The sequence below is a fragment of the Onychomys torridus genome, chromosome 13 (genome assembly GCF_903995425.1).
Source record: "Onychomys torridus chromosome 13, mOncTor1.1, whole genome shotgun sequence".
NCBI classification, from domain to species: domain Eukaryota; kingdom Metazoa; phylum Chordata; class Mammalia; order Rodentia; family Cricetidae; genus Onychomys; species Onychomys torridus.
This window is the reverse complement of record NC_050455.1, coordinates 24,614,831-24,630,899: the sequence shown is the minus strand read 5'-3', so window position 1 is coordinate 24,630,899 and position 16,069 is coordinate 24,614,831. Positions and strand designations below refer to the sequence as shown.

Genomic DNA, 16,069 nt, shown 5'->3' with positions numbered 1-16,069 from the left:
AGCAAGCGCAAGGTCCTGGGTTTGGTCTTCAGCTCTGGAAAAAGGGGAAAAAAGGGGGAGAGAGAGTAAAAAGTTTCGTGTACATATCTGTATGTCACTCCAAGTAGGGAAGTATCTCTCTAATCACCTATGTATTTGTTAAAAATAAACTTTCACATGGAAGAATGCAAGTAACTATAACCACCACTTCCTTAAAACTATTTTATAGGTGAGCACTGAGTTCATCTCTGCCTCCTCTGCCCAGATGTTAACATCTGAAGAAGTCAGAGTGGTGTGTACATAAACACCATCTTCCAGAAGTGGAGCTGCCACTGTCAAAAGCATCTACATTCAGAATAAAGCTACTCTAACAGGTCAAGAAGAAAAAGTCTAGTTCAGAAAGAACAGGGGTGGAGCTGGAGAGACGGCTCAGTAGTTCACTTGCTGCTCTTTGCAGAGGGGACCTGAATTTGGTTCCAAGCACCCACATGGCAGTGGATAACCACTGTAAGTCCAGTTCCAGGGAATCTGATACCCTCCTTCTGACCTTTCAGGAACAAAGCATGCTTGGGTTCACATACATACATGCAGGCAGAACACTGGCACACATAAACATAAAGTTTAAAAAACTATCTTTTAAAGAAAGAACAATGACATCCAGATAGAGGGAAGAAAATGAATGAGTCTATCAGTGAGATCTGTGTGTACGTGCACATGTGTGTATGTGTGTGTTGGGTTTTTTGGTTACTGAATCTATCAGTGAGATCTGTGTGTACGTGCACATGTGTGTATGTGTGTGTTGGGTTTTTTGGTTACTGAATCTATCAGTGAGATCTGTGTGTACGTGCACATGTGTGTATGTGTGTGTTGGGTTTTTTGGTTACTGAATCTATCAGTGAGATCTGTGTGTACGTGCACATGTGTGTATGTGTGTGTTGGGTTTTTTGGTTACTGAATCTATCAGTGAGACCTGTGTGTACGTATACATGTGTGTATGTGTGTGTTGGGTTTTTTGGTTACTGTTGTTGGCTTGGGGTGAGGGGGTTCTCTGTGTAGCCCTGGCTGTCCTGGAACTTGCTCTGTAGACCAGGTTAGCCCCAAACTCACAGACATCTGCATATATCTGCCTTCTGAGTGCTGGGATTAAAGGCATGAGCTGCCACCACCTACCACACACATCAATGTTAAGGTCTTTTGGGCCACAACCTCAGCCTTCAAAACCCAAAAAGTAGGCAAGTGAGGAAACAACTGCTGGGTTGGAAAAGGCTGTGTTCCTCGGTCACTCTGATGCAGAAAGCAGGAATGCCCACCCGCCTTCAGAGCGGTAGCAGGCTCCAGCAATACCAGATATTTGGGAGGCTGGTTTACTTTAAAATTTAAAAAAAAAACAACAACAAAAAAAAAAAAACAAAAACCATGACTTTCTATTGCAAGTCTGAGCAAGTGCCCTCCCTCAAAAGTTGACAGAACAGCAGAGACAATATAATTCAAAAAGTTTCAGTTCACTAGGTACATCAATAGGCAGTAATATAATTTGAATAGTTTCAATTCACTAATACATTAACAGGAGGTCAAACAGACTAAAAATCAGACAGGAACTAAGTGTTATAAGGATTTAGGAGTAAGGAAACACTTCTCCTCCTCAGTTTTTACATACAACTCATTCCTAAGGATGATCTAATCCAACTGACTTACCTGCTTTTTCTACCCAAACAACTAAGGCAGTTACCTGTGAGAATGGAACAGCTTCTGCATTAGAAAGGGTATTTTCATCAGAACGCCAGACTTCAGTAAGACACTGACAACATCCTAAGGGCTTCCTTTCAACTAATAATGATGCCTTGCAACTTTTAGGGCCAAGCTCGTAGTAAACAGTGTTTCTGAAACCTAGGCTCACAGACTCAGTAGGATCTGATTAAAATATATCTACAGAAAAATCAACAAGCAACACCACTTTATAGTCCCACCTACTTTACAAAGACCAAGGTTAAGAAACACTGGAGTACAGAAAGGCATTGTAGGAAGGATGAAGGCCAACAGAAGTCGGCATCATGGCGGTACACACAACTGCAGAATGTGAGGAACTTCAGCATGGCCAGTGATGCGTAGTGCATCGCAGTCTGACGTGTCTGTACACCTCTCCCTTCACTGGTGTCCATGTGCCACGTGGGCTAAAGACTTCACTGACCGTCAGAGTATTACTGCTGCCCTCTCCCTCATGCTGTCTGTGCATTCTCTGCCTTCAACAAAACCCCCACACTTGAAAACCCGTCTTGGGGTCACTTTAGAAAAGCTGAAAAGTACATATGTGCATTACTAGAGTTTCCACAAAACCTTTACACATGACCCCAAGTAAGAGACTTAAGAGTCTTCTAGTCATTACCAGGGTAGCCCTACCCCAATACAAAACTGTATCTCTTTAGATACTGCCCTCTGAGAATTCACTGTGGAATGAAGTCCTCTGAAGACCACAGACCAGTCATGTGCTTATTTCATGGACATCAATACTTTTTGAGATTTCTGCCCTCAGATTTGAAACAAGGCTCACTAAGGGTAAGCGGTAATGGTATGGGGAAAATAAGTTCATGCAACCAGATCAGCAAAACAAAGATATGTAAAAGGTGGTCCCTCAGTCTGGCCTGCAAATACACCCCCGATTCATGCTGGACACATCTTATGCATTTATATAACACCAACCATAAACATTCATGTTTGAAGAGTTATCTAACAGGGAAAAGCTAGAGTTGTCCAGCAAAAACAACCAAAACAAAATCCTATTCCAATACAAATGCCCTTTCACACCCATGAGAGGAATTCAACAAGAGCTGCCATGAGACTGAAAGTCAGTTCGTAAGTGTACCAGTAAGAGACAATGTGTGCAAAGGCTCCGTTATTTTGCTTTTACAACACCCCAATCACAGCAGCAACTGAGGCTTTCAGTGAAGGAGTAGGTGAGATGTTGAAGCAGAAATCCTCAAGACTGTCAGAATCCAAGCACACTACAATACTTGTTCAAAATTGTGTCTATTCCACTGCTAACATCTGGGTCACATGTATAAAAATGATGGTGTCAATCTGCTCCACTCTTCTGGTAGGACATGCAAAGATCAACTCAGTACTGTTTTCCAATCAGTGTGGTACTAAGACATTGTTATATAATAAGCAGAAAAGGGTTATTTAAAGTTCCCTTGAAATTCTGAATGGAGGGGAAAAAAGCCAAAATGGTTTCTTTTGGAAGCTACCCTTTGTTCTGCTTTATAATGTTAAATTCTTAATGACAAAAAAATTCAGCCCACTTAGTTTACCAATGCAGTCATATTTTGCTTTTTACCAAGTAGGACAACAAGGCAACTGAGTAGCTTTTCGAACTACCAGAGCAGAGGCGTACCTTGCATAGGCTGGCATTAAGTCAGCACTTCATAACTCAATCGTGCCCATTTAGATGATCTCTATGCAGAATCGGCAGTCTAACACTAGCTCTCACACGCATTAAAAATCATCACTCTGCTAGACCAACTCACTGTTCAGATGGGTCTTCTTGAATGCAGCATTTATTACAACCTCATTGTTGCTTCCTACACTGAAGGAATACCAAATTCTTAAGTCGAGAGTTCTTCTTTCTCAATTTATTGTAAACAGGGGGTCTTGTAACGACCCTGACACTGTTACAAAGCACAGTGCCTTTTAACAGTAAAGCTTCTGGAAAACCCAAACAAAAGACACGTCACCCGGTGACGTCAGCCTATATACAGTCCTGTGTGGTCGCAGCACATAAGCAAATCCATTCTTGTGCCGTTTCTCGGAAAAGCTTTTCAGTAAATGCACTCATGCTGCTCCAGAAGCTCTTCTCTGCAACAAGCCGCCCATCTGCCATCAACAAGTTAAGACCAAGAGAACTAACAGCTGCGGTAAGGAAAGCCTGAAGCGCCGATGATCAGCAGTAATCAGAGGAGGAGGAAATTATTAACTTATAATCAAAGCTGATTTAGGGGATCAGAGCACCACAGAAAATGAAACGGATTCTATCCAGAGGAATATCCTAAGGAAAAACCAATTCATCCTGGCAGATCTGAATTTTACTTGGAAAGCCCTGGACACAGAAAACAGGAAACCGGTCAAAGGCTCCTGCACGTTAGAGCCTTTTACAGACTCACTGCGTTGGGTCTGACAATCTCGACTGAATGCAGCCTCCAATGTGCTCAGAAGAATGGGTAAGTCCATGCATTTCTATGGCATTTCTTGTTCAATCAAAGAGGAATCACGCTTTTATAAAATAAGCCAGTGAATTCCCATTTTATGATGCAAATCACTTGTTTTTGGATTTTAAGATTTACGTAAAGGCATATAACACTAAGGAAAGGGACATGTTTTTAATGTCTTTTATACTACAAGGGTTTAAGTTTTGTGTTCCAGTATACAAGGTTAATTTTTCTGCAGTAAATGAAAAATGTTCCATGCAGTAAAATCTTTCATTATGATGTTACATTGTTGTTGTTTTCAACAGCCCCTGTGTTCTGCTGAAACATACCCTATCTTCTTGTTTTCCTTAAATTATATTCTGCAGGCTTACATTTCAAGTGGCCATTAGGGGCCCCTATGCTGGCAGCAGTATATGCAATGAGTGTGGTTTTAAAAATGCTGCCTGCCCTGGGTATGGCGTGTCCACCCAAATGCCGCTGTGAGAAGCTGCTGCTCTACTGCGACTCTCAAGGCTTCCATTCAGTGCCAAACGCCACAGACAAGGGTTCTCTGGGCCTGTCCCTGAGGCACAATCACATCACAGCGCTTGAAAGAGATCAATTTGCCAGCTTCAGTCAACTCACCTGGCTCCACTTAGATCACAATCAAATTTCAACAGTAAAAGAAGATGCTTTCCAAGGACTATATAAACTTAAGGAGTTAATCTTAAGTTCCAACAAAATATTTTACTTGCCAAACACAACTTTTACCCAACTGATTAACCTGCAAAATTTGGACCTGTCTTTTAATCAGCTGTCATCGCTGCATCCTGAGCTCTTCTATGGCCTTCGGAAGCTGCAGACCCTGCATCTGCGTTCCAACTCCCTGCGGACTATCCCAGTACGCCTGTTCTGGGACTGTCGTAGTCTAGAGTTTCTGGATTTGAGCACAAACCGTTTGCGAAGTTTGGCTCGCAATGGATTTGCAGGATTAATCAAACTGAGAGAGCTTCACCTAGAGCACAACCAGCTGACAAAGATCAATTTTGCTCATTTCCTCCGGCTAAGCAGTTTGCATACACTCTTCTTACAATGGAACAAAATCAGCAACCTGACCTGTGGGATGGAGTGGACCTGGAGCACTTTAGAAAAGCTAGACCTAACTGGAAATGAAATCAAAGCCATCGACTTAACAGTGTTTGAAACCATGCCTAATCTTAAAATACTCCTCATGGATAACAACAAGTTAAACAGTCTTGATTCCAAAATCTTAAACTCCCTGAGATCCCTCACAACCGTTGGCCTCTCAGGCAATCTGTGGGAATGCAGCCCCCGAGTGTGTGCTCTGGCCTCCTGGCTGGGCAGTTTCCAAGGTCGGTGGGAGCATTCCATCCTATGCCATAGCCCTGACCACACCCAAGGAGAGGATATTCTCGATGCAGTTCACGGGTTTCAGCTCTGCTGGAATTTATCAACCACTGTCACGGCCATGGCTACAACTTACAGAGATCCAACCACTGAATATACAAAAAGAATAAGCTCATCAAGTTACCATGTAGGAGACAAAGAAATTCCAACTACTGCAGGCATAGCTGTTACTACAGAGGAACACTTTCCTGAACCAGATAATGCCATCTTTACTCAGCGAGTAATTACGGGGACAATGGCTTTATTGTTTTCTTTCTTTTTTATTATTTTTATAGTGTTCATTTCCAGGAAGTGCTGCCCTCCCACTTTAAGAAGAATTAGGCAGTGCTCAATGATTCAGAACCACAGGCAGCTCCGATCCCAAACACGACTGCATATGTCAAATATGTCAGACCAAGGACCGTATAACGAGTATGAACCCACCCACGAAGGGCCTTTCATCATCATTAACGGTTATGGACAGTGCAAGTGTCAGCAGCTGCCATACAAAGAATGTGAAGTATAATATCTACTCATCATCAAAAATCACGTCAGATAAGTAACCTATTTTACATAGTAGGGGCTAAATACATATCTAATTTTTATCAATGGTGACATTAAGCCTAATTTTCCAAACCAAGTGGAGACTTGAGTTTTTGAAGTGTTGAAGTATTTTTAATTTTTTAATGAAAACATATTTTAAGTGTTAAATGAAGCAATGCTCATATTAATTTGCACTCTTGTTGGAAAGTCTAAATGCTTACTTCAATATAAAACATTTCATGTATGTAATTATATACTACTGTATGTAAACATTTACACTAAGGTCTCCATGTTATTTTTTTCTATTGAAAATAGTTCCGAAAGAAGCTACTAAACAAAAATAGATAGGGATGAAAACCTGTTTGATTATTATTCTCCATCCCATGGACCACAACTGGCTTCCTGCTTAAAAGGAGACAGCAAAGTCCTCTTGTAAGATAATGTGGTATTTACTCAAACTATAATTTACTGCCAGGGTGAGAGGTAGACTTACATGTGTGCTTGAGACTGGTAAATATTAAACATTATTCTTTCAGAGTCTGGTCTGGTTTCAATAGACATTATCTAAGTTACATCATAAAACCAGCAGCACCTTTTATATAACTCTAATAAGACCGGGTGACTCTTTAATTTTCAACAATAAAACCCAAGCAATTATTTTAAAAAAAGGTCTCATTATAATAAATCAATACTAAATAATTACACTGACTTCTTATATAACTCTATTTTGACTTTTAATGGACATGCTGATTTTTGTGGCATTTAGACTATTATTTTAAACTAGTATTAAATTACCATTTTACTAATTAACTTACTAAATCCTATACTTATGTGAAAACTTGCATTTGGGAATGAGAAAAACTGAGTCAACTTAACACTCCTGATATACTCCATCCAGTTTGAAAATATATCCCCTCTCATGATTAAAGATGCCTTGACAAACTGTCTAAGCGTCTTCCTTCTGGCTTTTTCTGATCTTTAAACCTCAAAGACCCAAATTAAAAATAACTGGGTACTAAAGATGCCTAACACTGATTCTTGTTATAAAGAAACAATGAAAAATTACTTTCAAAATATGATGTTAAAGCTTGCCCTTTCATAAATATGCACATTTCTATTGCTAGCTCCTTCTGAGACAGAACCAACTTATTTCTGAGGCAAATCTTAAAGCAGAACTCTTGCCATAGGCCCTGTAGCCACACACCAGTAAGTGAAGGGAGCGTGAAAGTGAGATGTAAAGAGCAAAGGCAGATTCTAGAAGCCCGACTCTCAGCTCAGTGGAAGTTAAGCAGCAGCAAATGTGATCATGCACAATTTGCACCAAATAAGCGATACTCAGGGACCTGTACAATACAGCAGGAGGCTCTAATATGTTCGGTATGAATATGAACACTGATCACATCAGCAAATGACAGCGATGCCACAGTTTTTCATGAGGATAAACCACAAGGGTTCAAGTATGACTATGTAAGACAAACGATGGCATATTGGGCATTTAGACTCAAGGTACCAACTCATGTAGAATTTTTCTACAAAGAAGGTTCCACGTATAGGAGAAAACCGAAATTAAACCATCAATTTGAGTTCAGAAAGAAAAAGCATTCTTATGTGGAAAAAAAAAAATGCATGAAACCTTAAAGAAAGTCACTAGCATAAAAAAGAGAAGCATCCTTTCCTTAATAAGTATGTTTATCACGATATCCTTCCCTTAAAGCTTATTTTCTCCCCAAGATTGAATTGAAATGTTAGTACAGACCTAGATTCAATCACAATTTTCCTCCTTTAGCACTGAAAAAGACACCCACATTTCAAATCTCTTAGCAAAAAAGCAGACAATATTCAGGTTACAGTGAAAATACATGCTCTTTCTATTTTTTAAGGTGGAGAGATTAGTTTGGCAAAGCCTTAGAGCAGTTCAATTCCGTTGCTCTTGAGTGGCAAGCATTTCATCTCCTGATAACCCAGGCGCTGGGCTTGTCTGAGCCAAGACAGATGCTGGTTTTCCGGCACAGAGCACAGCACACTGCTTCCCCACCAAGGTGGGCTAAAATTACCAACTCACGGACCGTGGGGACCACTGCCATTTGTCAGGTGACAGACAGCTTGTTCACAGTACAGCTTTGAGCATACAAGATTCCAATGGCCCTAAAGGATGAGTGTTTTTCATCCTTTCAAATCACAACCAAAATGAATTCAAACTGTGAGTTAAGATGTAAGCAATGTTAACTAGGAACTCCAATTAATCTTAAAGGACATAGCTAATAAGTATGTGTAGCAGAGCAAGCCATTTAGCACTGAAGAGCAGTGCCAAGGCCACTGAGGCATGGGGGAGGGGGCGCACATTTATTTATTTGTTCATTTTTCCCTCCCATGCTTTTGGTAATGGTAAAGTTTGGTAATAGTTAAAGCACAAATTGCCATTTCTAATTGCCTCCAGAAAGCCGGGGTCCACTCAGTTGATATAGATCTGTATTACAGTATCTGTGCTACCAACTGGCCAGAGGAGAACTGTCTCCCAGCAAAACCTTCTGTGGTTCCTAAGTCCAAATGTGAGGGCTTTGGGGTGGAGCTTTCTTCTCTTAAGCATTACCACCCAACTTCTCCTCTCCCTCATTTTAAAGGTTAGTGGGAAATGACCATCAAAAATCAGAAAAATAACGTCTCAGAAAAACGAAATATCTACCTAGGAACTAAGAACTAGTTTGCAACTACTGTTACTCATTTCTGCAGCCTACAGGGAATTCAAGTTTACCTTTCTGAAAAAAGAGTAGGCTGGTAAATCTGAAAATCCATACAAAACTCACAATACTTACTGCCAGCATCAAAAAGCAGGAGCTAATTTTTAAGCCAAAAAATTGCATTACCACATGTAATTTTTTAATAAGTCTAAGTTAATTTCTGTACCAATTCAATGAATGGAACTGACTGAACTTCCTAATTCCACTCACTAATTATTAAAATCCATCTGCTTATTATAATGCTAGTCACTAAAAGCTAGACCCCATCTTTCCAATAAAGGCAAGCTCTATGTAGTACTAGTCTGAATTCTGAAATATGAAAGTCTTATTATTTTAAGTCATACTTCCCACACGTAGCTCTAAGGAGGTGGGGCTATAAGTCCCAGTCAGAGAGAGTCAGTCAGTCTGTCTGTCTGTCTGTCTGTCTCTCTCTCTCTCTCTCTCTCTCTCTCTCTCCCTCTCCCTCTCCCTCTCTCCCCTTCCCTCTCTCCCCCCAATAGATAATTTTTAAAGAATATTTTAACAGCTAACTTACATGATAATTTTTCTAATACAGCAATCTGGTGGCAATACTATCTCAAGTCTGTTTAGGACACATTTTTTCCTATCTTCTCAGTTAAAGCGCTTGAACCAGAAAAGATGTTTGTTTTTAAGACAACATGGGTCATCTATAGATAATCAGTATATCTTTAGCTAACCTGGGCAAACTCATAGCACTTGAATAAGGTCAAACCCAGAAAATGACTACAGAAGCTTTCTCATTCTACTACTGCAGACATCTGGAAACGTCTCCAACTCCTTCAACTAACCTTTTCTTCCCTGAGTTTTTAAAATCAGTATGATACATGGAATGTTTGGTGGATCTATGAACATGGGACTTGAAACTCAAAGTACAGTCCAAACACATTTGTTCAATTATCTTTTAGAGCCATGGGGGATGGGGGGGAACACTATTATACAAGGAATTGGGGTGAGGAAACCATAATACAGTGTACAGGAAAGTTTTGTTATTAAAATTGTGTATACTGTAAAAAAACAAATGTCTCCTTTGTTTATAATTTCCCCCTGAAATCTGCAAGTGCTGACAGGGAAAACCTGAATAAGCAGCATTTGAGACAGAAATAAAATGAACAACTGTTCTGTACCATGCTGTTTCTCAGTGTCAAAAGGGTCTGCTGAAAAAAGGGCAGCTAATCATTACCTGTCTTTTTTTCAGAGGTGAAATGGGGGGGGGGGGGAGATGACAACATATAACTAACCAACCACACTAAAAAGCTGCCACTCAAATCTAGTTATCACAGCCTTAACAAATGGATAGGAAGTAGGGCTCATGAACCCTGGGGTTGGTTGCTCCTCTGAATCCTCCTGGACAACAGACTACCACAGCCAAAATAGTTGAAAAAGCCACCCTGGTGCATATGTGGAGTTAATATACTGACACTGGCCTCTACTTCAGTGGACAAATGCCAAGATCACCTTGCATACCACTCCTGCCTACAGTCCATAGGTGCTAAGCATGCTGGGAATGTTAGCCTCACAGTATGACCTCCTCTACCCAAATGCTAGCTCAGAAGGTGAATGGAAAGAGGAAAGATTGTTTACTGGTGATTTTGTTTGGCTTAAATAACCTCAGACAGAGTGCTATACCTAGGCAGTGTTACCGCAGAAACTATCTTGCCTTCTAGGTACCAACTGCCATAAATGATTCACACTGTGTGAACCTCCAGGCTGACAGAGACGCAATTTACAGTGCATCTACAAGGGCCAGAGTTTGGATCCCAGCACCACATAACAAGCCAAGCATGTTACACGTTACAAGTATGTTACACACCTGTAACCCCTGCACTAGAAGTGGGAAGATAGGATCGCCAGGGCTTACAGGCTGTCAGCTCAGCAAAAACCCCTTAGCTCTGGATTCAGAAATAAACCCGTCCTCCTCCAAGAAGTCCAGGGCCGAGTGAGAAAAGGCCAACCCACAGCCTCTTCTGCCTCTGTGTGTACACACAAACAGGAACTCGGCCTCCACCTGAGCGGAGAAACCCCAGCATCACCCTGTAGACCACACTACCCCTCCACATACACAGAGAAGGCAACTCCTCCCCAACACTCAGTGATTCTTGAGAGCAGAGGCTCTCAGAGTTCTCCCGGTAACTACTGTGGAGGAGAGGAGGAGCACAGCATACACTTCCATGTCAAGAATAATTTCAGACACTAGCTAGCATCAGTAATGGTGATTTTACATCTTACACATGGAGCAAATTCCCATACTTTACGGAGCTAAAAATAGAGCTTATTAATACAATTCTCTTATATTTTCATCTCAAATCCCCATGTAGTTACACCTGACTTCTCTAACAGTTGTTTTAAGGTTGCCTGGATAACCACAGATTTTTAGGTTCCCACTGAAATACAAAGAAGGTATTTCTCTCAATGTTTTTAAAGTGATCCCACACTCCTTTTATAAAAATGTCCCTGATGCACAAAATATACAACAAATTATCTTTACAAAGAAAGAAAAGGTGAGGTGTTAACTATTCTGAACAGCTTTCTTCCATGCAAGTTTGACCTTCCTCTTCCCCAACTGATGTTTCAAAAAAATTTGTAAACAAATCTTTAGCCTCCCTTCCACTATCTCCAAGGCAAGTATAATGAAGACTCTTGACCTGCAGAGCCCATAAATTATGCCTGCACCCCTCCCAACCCCAGGCCCTCCACCCAGGCTGGCAACAAAGCCTAACCTAAGGCCTCAAAGGAATCCCTGCTAGAAACCTGCATTCAAAGCACCTGTGAACATCGTTAACTGGCAACAGCTAGTGACTCATCTCTTCCACGGGAACCATATTTTAAAACTACATCTCCAGAAACCATTGTCAATGCCTTTTTTCAAATTTCAGCAGACTTTACCTAGAAGCGCAGAGAAGATGTGCAGAAAGAATGGTAGTTAAGGACAAACCACACTGCACAGTCATTCACAACTGTGCTTGGGCCACACCTCTGTCCTAGACTCTGGTGATTATAAAGTAGAGTTACCAAAGCTACGAGTGCTTTTTCTAAAACAAATGATCAGATAAGAATTAATAGCCACTTATATTGACTAACATGTTTTTGTTATTTTAGGGGCCAAAACCTTGTGAAAAAACAAGAATATTTCCCACTTCAGGATACAGCTCAGTTACAGAGCACTTAACTACACTTGGGAGGGCTGCCTCTCCTCCCTCCCCACATTCTTGGCTGTCAATAAATGAAGACCAAGGGCTGGTGCCCAGAACTCTAAAAACAATGTGGCTATAATTACACAGAGCCCAATTCTATAGAATCAAAAAGGGAGAATACATTCTTCTGTGCAGAATAGCTAAATCGGATGTAAAATGATTAAAAAGCCAAGATTCTAAACCTCAAAGGTCCAGAATATGATTCACAGGCTTCAAGAACCTTTAGAAATTAATACATTATGCGTATCTGCAAAGATTAAACTGAATCCTAGCGTGTTTTTAAATAATTCATAATTAAGGATTAGACAGCACTGACAGAACAATAAAATAATTTTTGGACTTGGTCTTCCTAGTGACTAACGCAAAAACAACTTTCATCTGGTGAAGAAACAGGCTTTAGCCAGGTGAATGGTAACATTCTGAATGCTGAGACAAAAGAATTACAAGTTAGAGGCCAGCCTGGGCAACAGAGCAAGACCCTATCTCCAATCAATCAATCAATCAATCAATCAATATGAGAGACAGAGAGAGAGAGACAGAGACAGAAAGAGAGAGACAGAGACAGACAGACAGAGACAGAGAGGAGAGAGAGAATCAAATGGTTTCCTTAGAGGAAAGAGTTCATGCAAAGGTCTAAATAAATGGAGTCCGATGTAGAAACAATAAGAACTGTCAGCTGGAACCACTCAGGAGGTTTTAGAAGGTCAAGATCAACAGCCCTGTACCTCACGTCAGTTCTTGGTAAGCGGCCTAGTGGTTCATGCTACACGCTTTGTGATCAGCCATGGTGAAACCCAAAAACTCCACAAGAATGAGTAAGTAATGTATTTCTTCCTTGCCACATCTTAAACTATGTGGTCCCCACACATATACAGGATACCCAGTAAATCTCTAAATAAATTTATGCTTCTTCTATTTCCTTGACTAAGAATCTGTAAGATGATAACTAATTTCCCAAGAAAGAACAAGTTTAAATCAATACAATCACCTAGTTGACCAGTCCCAAATTTTAACTTCAAACTTGACGTCTCGTTCTGTCTCCCTACATTAGTTAAGCTGATGGAGATGAGGACCCTTCCCTACCCTACCCCTTTCTGTATTAACAATCAAACCTAGGGCCTCAAGCATGCTGGGCAACTATTCTAACATTAGTTACATACCTAGTTTTTAAAGCCTGAGAAAACAGAGGAGGTGTAAAGGACTTCAAGCCATGTGCGGATGGCCACACTGCTATGGGCCTGTGGCGAGGCAAGCAAGAGCATGTGGCAGGAGGCTGCGGGGGTGGGGAGAGAGGACGACCGAACTAGTGTCCAGAGCACTCCTCGTGACCTACTTCCTCCAACTAGCCCATCCACCACCTCCCAATAATCATCCAATCGTGAATCCACCAAATGGGTCAGTATTGATGATCCAACACCTTACAAGGCACCATCAGCTATGAACCAAGCCAGTATCACAGGAAAAAAGAAAAACAAAACTTCACTAATGACCTAAGCTACAGTGTTTAAAGTTGTATGTTGTCAAATGACTCTGAAATGCAGGGGGGAAAAGAGGTGGATACAAGGTAGTTAAATATGTGATAAGGTAAATGTACCAAATTTTAACAAAAAGAAAAAAGAAAATGGGTGTTCACTGCATAGTAGTTCTTTCAGTTTCTCTCTAAATGTGGGTATTTCAAAATAAAGTATTGATGGCAGAAAATATTACTTTTGTAATGTACAATATTAGCAAACTAACACACTATCTCTCTCAACAAGACATACAATGTTGCATGACGGTTAAGGACAAAAATTGTGGGATCATCCTGGTTCAGAATGCAGCACTTCCACTTTCTAGCTGTGGTTCCTTTTAAAAAAAGAAAAAAAAAAAAGAAAAAAAAGAAAAAAAAGATTTATTTGTCATATATACAGTGTTCTGTTTGCATGTGTCCCTGCAGGCCAGAAGAGGGCGCCAGATCTCATTACAGATGGTTGTGAGCCACCATGTGGTTGCTGGGAATTGAACTCAGGACCTCTGGAAGAGCAGTCAGTGCTCTTAACCTCTGAGCCATCTCTCCAGCCCTAGCTGTGGTTCTTATACTGGTCACTGAACCACTATGCTTTAACAGTACCAAATTCATACTTTAAAAATGAGATGAGACTCTATATAGCTACTTATAATTCCTGGCACATAGTAGGTACAGAAGAAGACTGAGTTCCTTTATTATGTTATGCTAATATTACTAAATATTTTCAACTAATTCAACAAATCCTTCTCTTTTTTTTGGGGGGAAGGGGGGGTTCGAGACAGGGTTTCTCTGACCAGGCTGGCCTCGAACTCACAGAGATCCACCTGCCTCTGCCTCCCGAGTGCTGGGATTAAAGGCGTGTGTCACCACCGCCCGGCTCAACAAATCCTTCAACTTCTACTGTCTATTAGTATATAAAATTCAGAGGTCTAGGATACTTCCCCTCAAGAATTTATAGCTAACCAAAAATAAAACACTTACCAAGCAACTAATCTAAGAGAATAAACCCAAGACTATGGGAGGAGGTTGATCTCTCATCCCTGAAGCTCCCTGGCTAACAGCCAGCTTAGTCAGACCAATGAAGCTCAGATACAACTGGAGACTGTATCAAAAACGAAGTTGGATGGGATTGAAGAGAGGGCTCAACCTTTAAGAATAAAGAGTACCTGGTGCTCTGCAGACAACCCGAGTTTAGTTCCCAGTGCCCACAGAGCTGCCTCCCAACTGCTTACTCCAGTTCCAGGAGATCTGACACCCATAGGGACCAGGAAAGTATGGTGTGTGCGTGTGTGTGTGTGTGTGTGTGTGTGTGTGTGTGTGTGTGTGTGTGTGTGTGTAAGCAAACACTCCATAAACATAAAAGAAAAAAGCCATAAATAAATAAATCTGGAGTGCAACTGAGCACAGACACAGGATATAATCCTCTGGCCTCCATCCAAATATGTTCACAGACAAACCTTTATCCATATAGGCACACACCCATACTAATAACACAACATGCGTATATGTATGTATAAATGTATATCTGTGTGTGTGTACATTCACACAAAGAGAATATGATAAATAATAAAATAAGGGAAGAACTTTTTAAAAAATAAATGAATAGAATATTGAGGCACTGGGGGAGGAAATATGTAAGAAATCATTCATTTATCAAAATGTAGGAAGGAAAATAAAACAAAAAAAGTACAAAGAAATTCTGATTTATTTCTCTTTTTCTTTCTTTCTTCCTTTCTTTTTTTTTTTTTCCCAGACAGGGTTTCTCTGTAGTTTTGGTGCCTGTCCTGGACTGGCTCTGTAGACCAGGCTGGCCTCGAACTCACAGAGATCCACCTGCCTCTGCCTCCTGAGTGCTGGGATGACAGGCGTGCACCACCACCTGGCCTGATTTTTTTAATGTATGAGTATTTTGCCTGCATGTATGTGTGTGTATGTCTGTATGTATGTATGCATGTATGTCATGTGAGTGCCTGACACATGTAGAGACCAGCAGAGGGCATCAGATCCCCTGAAATTGGAGTGGCAAGATGGCTGTGAGGCACTATGTAGGTGCTGGGAACGGAAACAAGGTCCTCTACAAGTGATCTTAACCCCAAAGCTATCTTTCCAACCCCTATTGTTTTTCTTTATTAATTTTTTTCTTAAACTTTCTATGTATGGGCCTGCAAGTACGTCTGTGTACCACATCCATACAATGCCCAAAGAGGCCAGAGAGGGTATTGAATCCACTGGAGTTAGAGTACAGACAGTTGTGAACCACCATGTGGACACTGGGAATCAAACTCTGGTCCTCTGGAAGAACATCTGGTGATCTTAACAAAGTTGAGATCTTCCCTGTCCCTACTTGTTAGTTTTTGATTTTAGCTTTTCAAGACAGGGTTTTTCTGTTTAGCGTCACCACCACCCCCCATCCCCCCCCCCCGCCCCCCCCCCCCCCCCCACGCACTCTGTAGGCCAGGCTGGTCTCAAACTCAGAGATCCACCTGCCTCTGCCTCTGGAGTGCT

At 41.1% G+C, this 16,069-nt stretch overlaps 2 protein-coding genes across 4 annotated transcripts in view; one reads left to right on the top strand and one right to left on the bottom strand.

The window, feature by feature from the left end:
- The window catches only part of Ctnna1 (catenin alpha 1), a 130,293-nt gene that overhangs the window by 38,442 nt on the left and 75,782 nt on the right, over window positions 1-16,069 (bottom strand). The window contains exon 1 of one of the 3 annotated variants that reach the window (XM_036204227.1): window positions 3,368-3,863. The exons of 1 other annotated variant lie outside the window; for it this stretch is intronic. The gene's annotated coding sequence lies outside the window, so the exon portion shown is untranslated. Of the gene's footprint in view, window positions 1-3,367; window positions 3,864-16,069 lie in introns of those variants that run through there. One more of the 3 variants, XM_036204228.1, reaches the window with a different exon arrangement.
- On the top strand, window positions 3,479-7,730 carry Lrrtm2 (leucine rich repeat transmembrane neuronal 2). Its single transcript, XM_036204229.1, has 2 exons — window positions 3,479-4,190; window positions 4,544-7,730. Exons 1-2 carry the CDS (start codon window positions 4,187-4,189, stop codon window positions 6,088-6,090), a joined length of 1,551 nt encoding a protein of 516 aa, XP_036060122.1. The 5' UTR covers window positions 3,479-4,186; the 3' UTR covers window positions 6,091-7,730.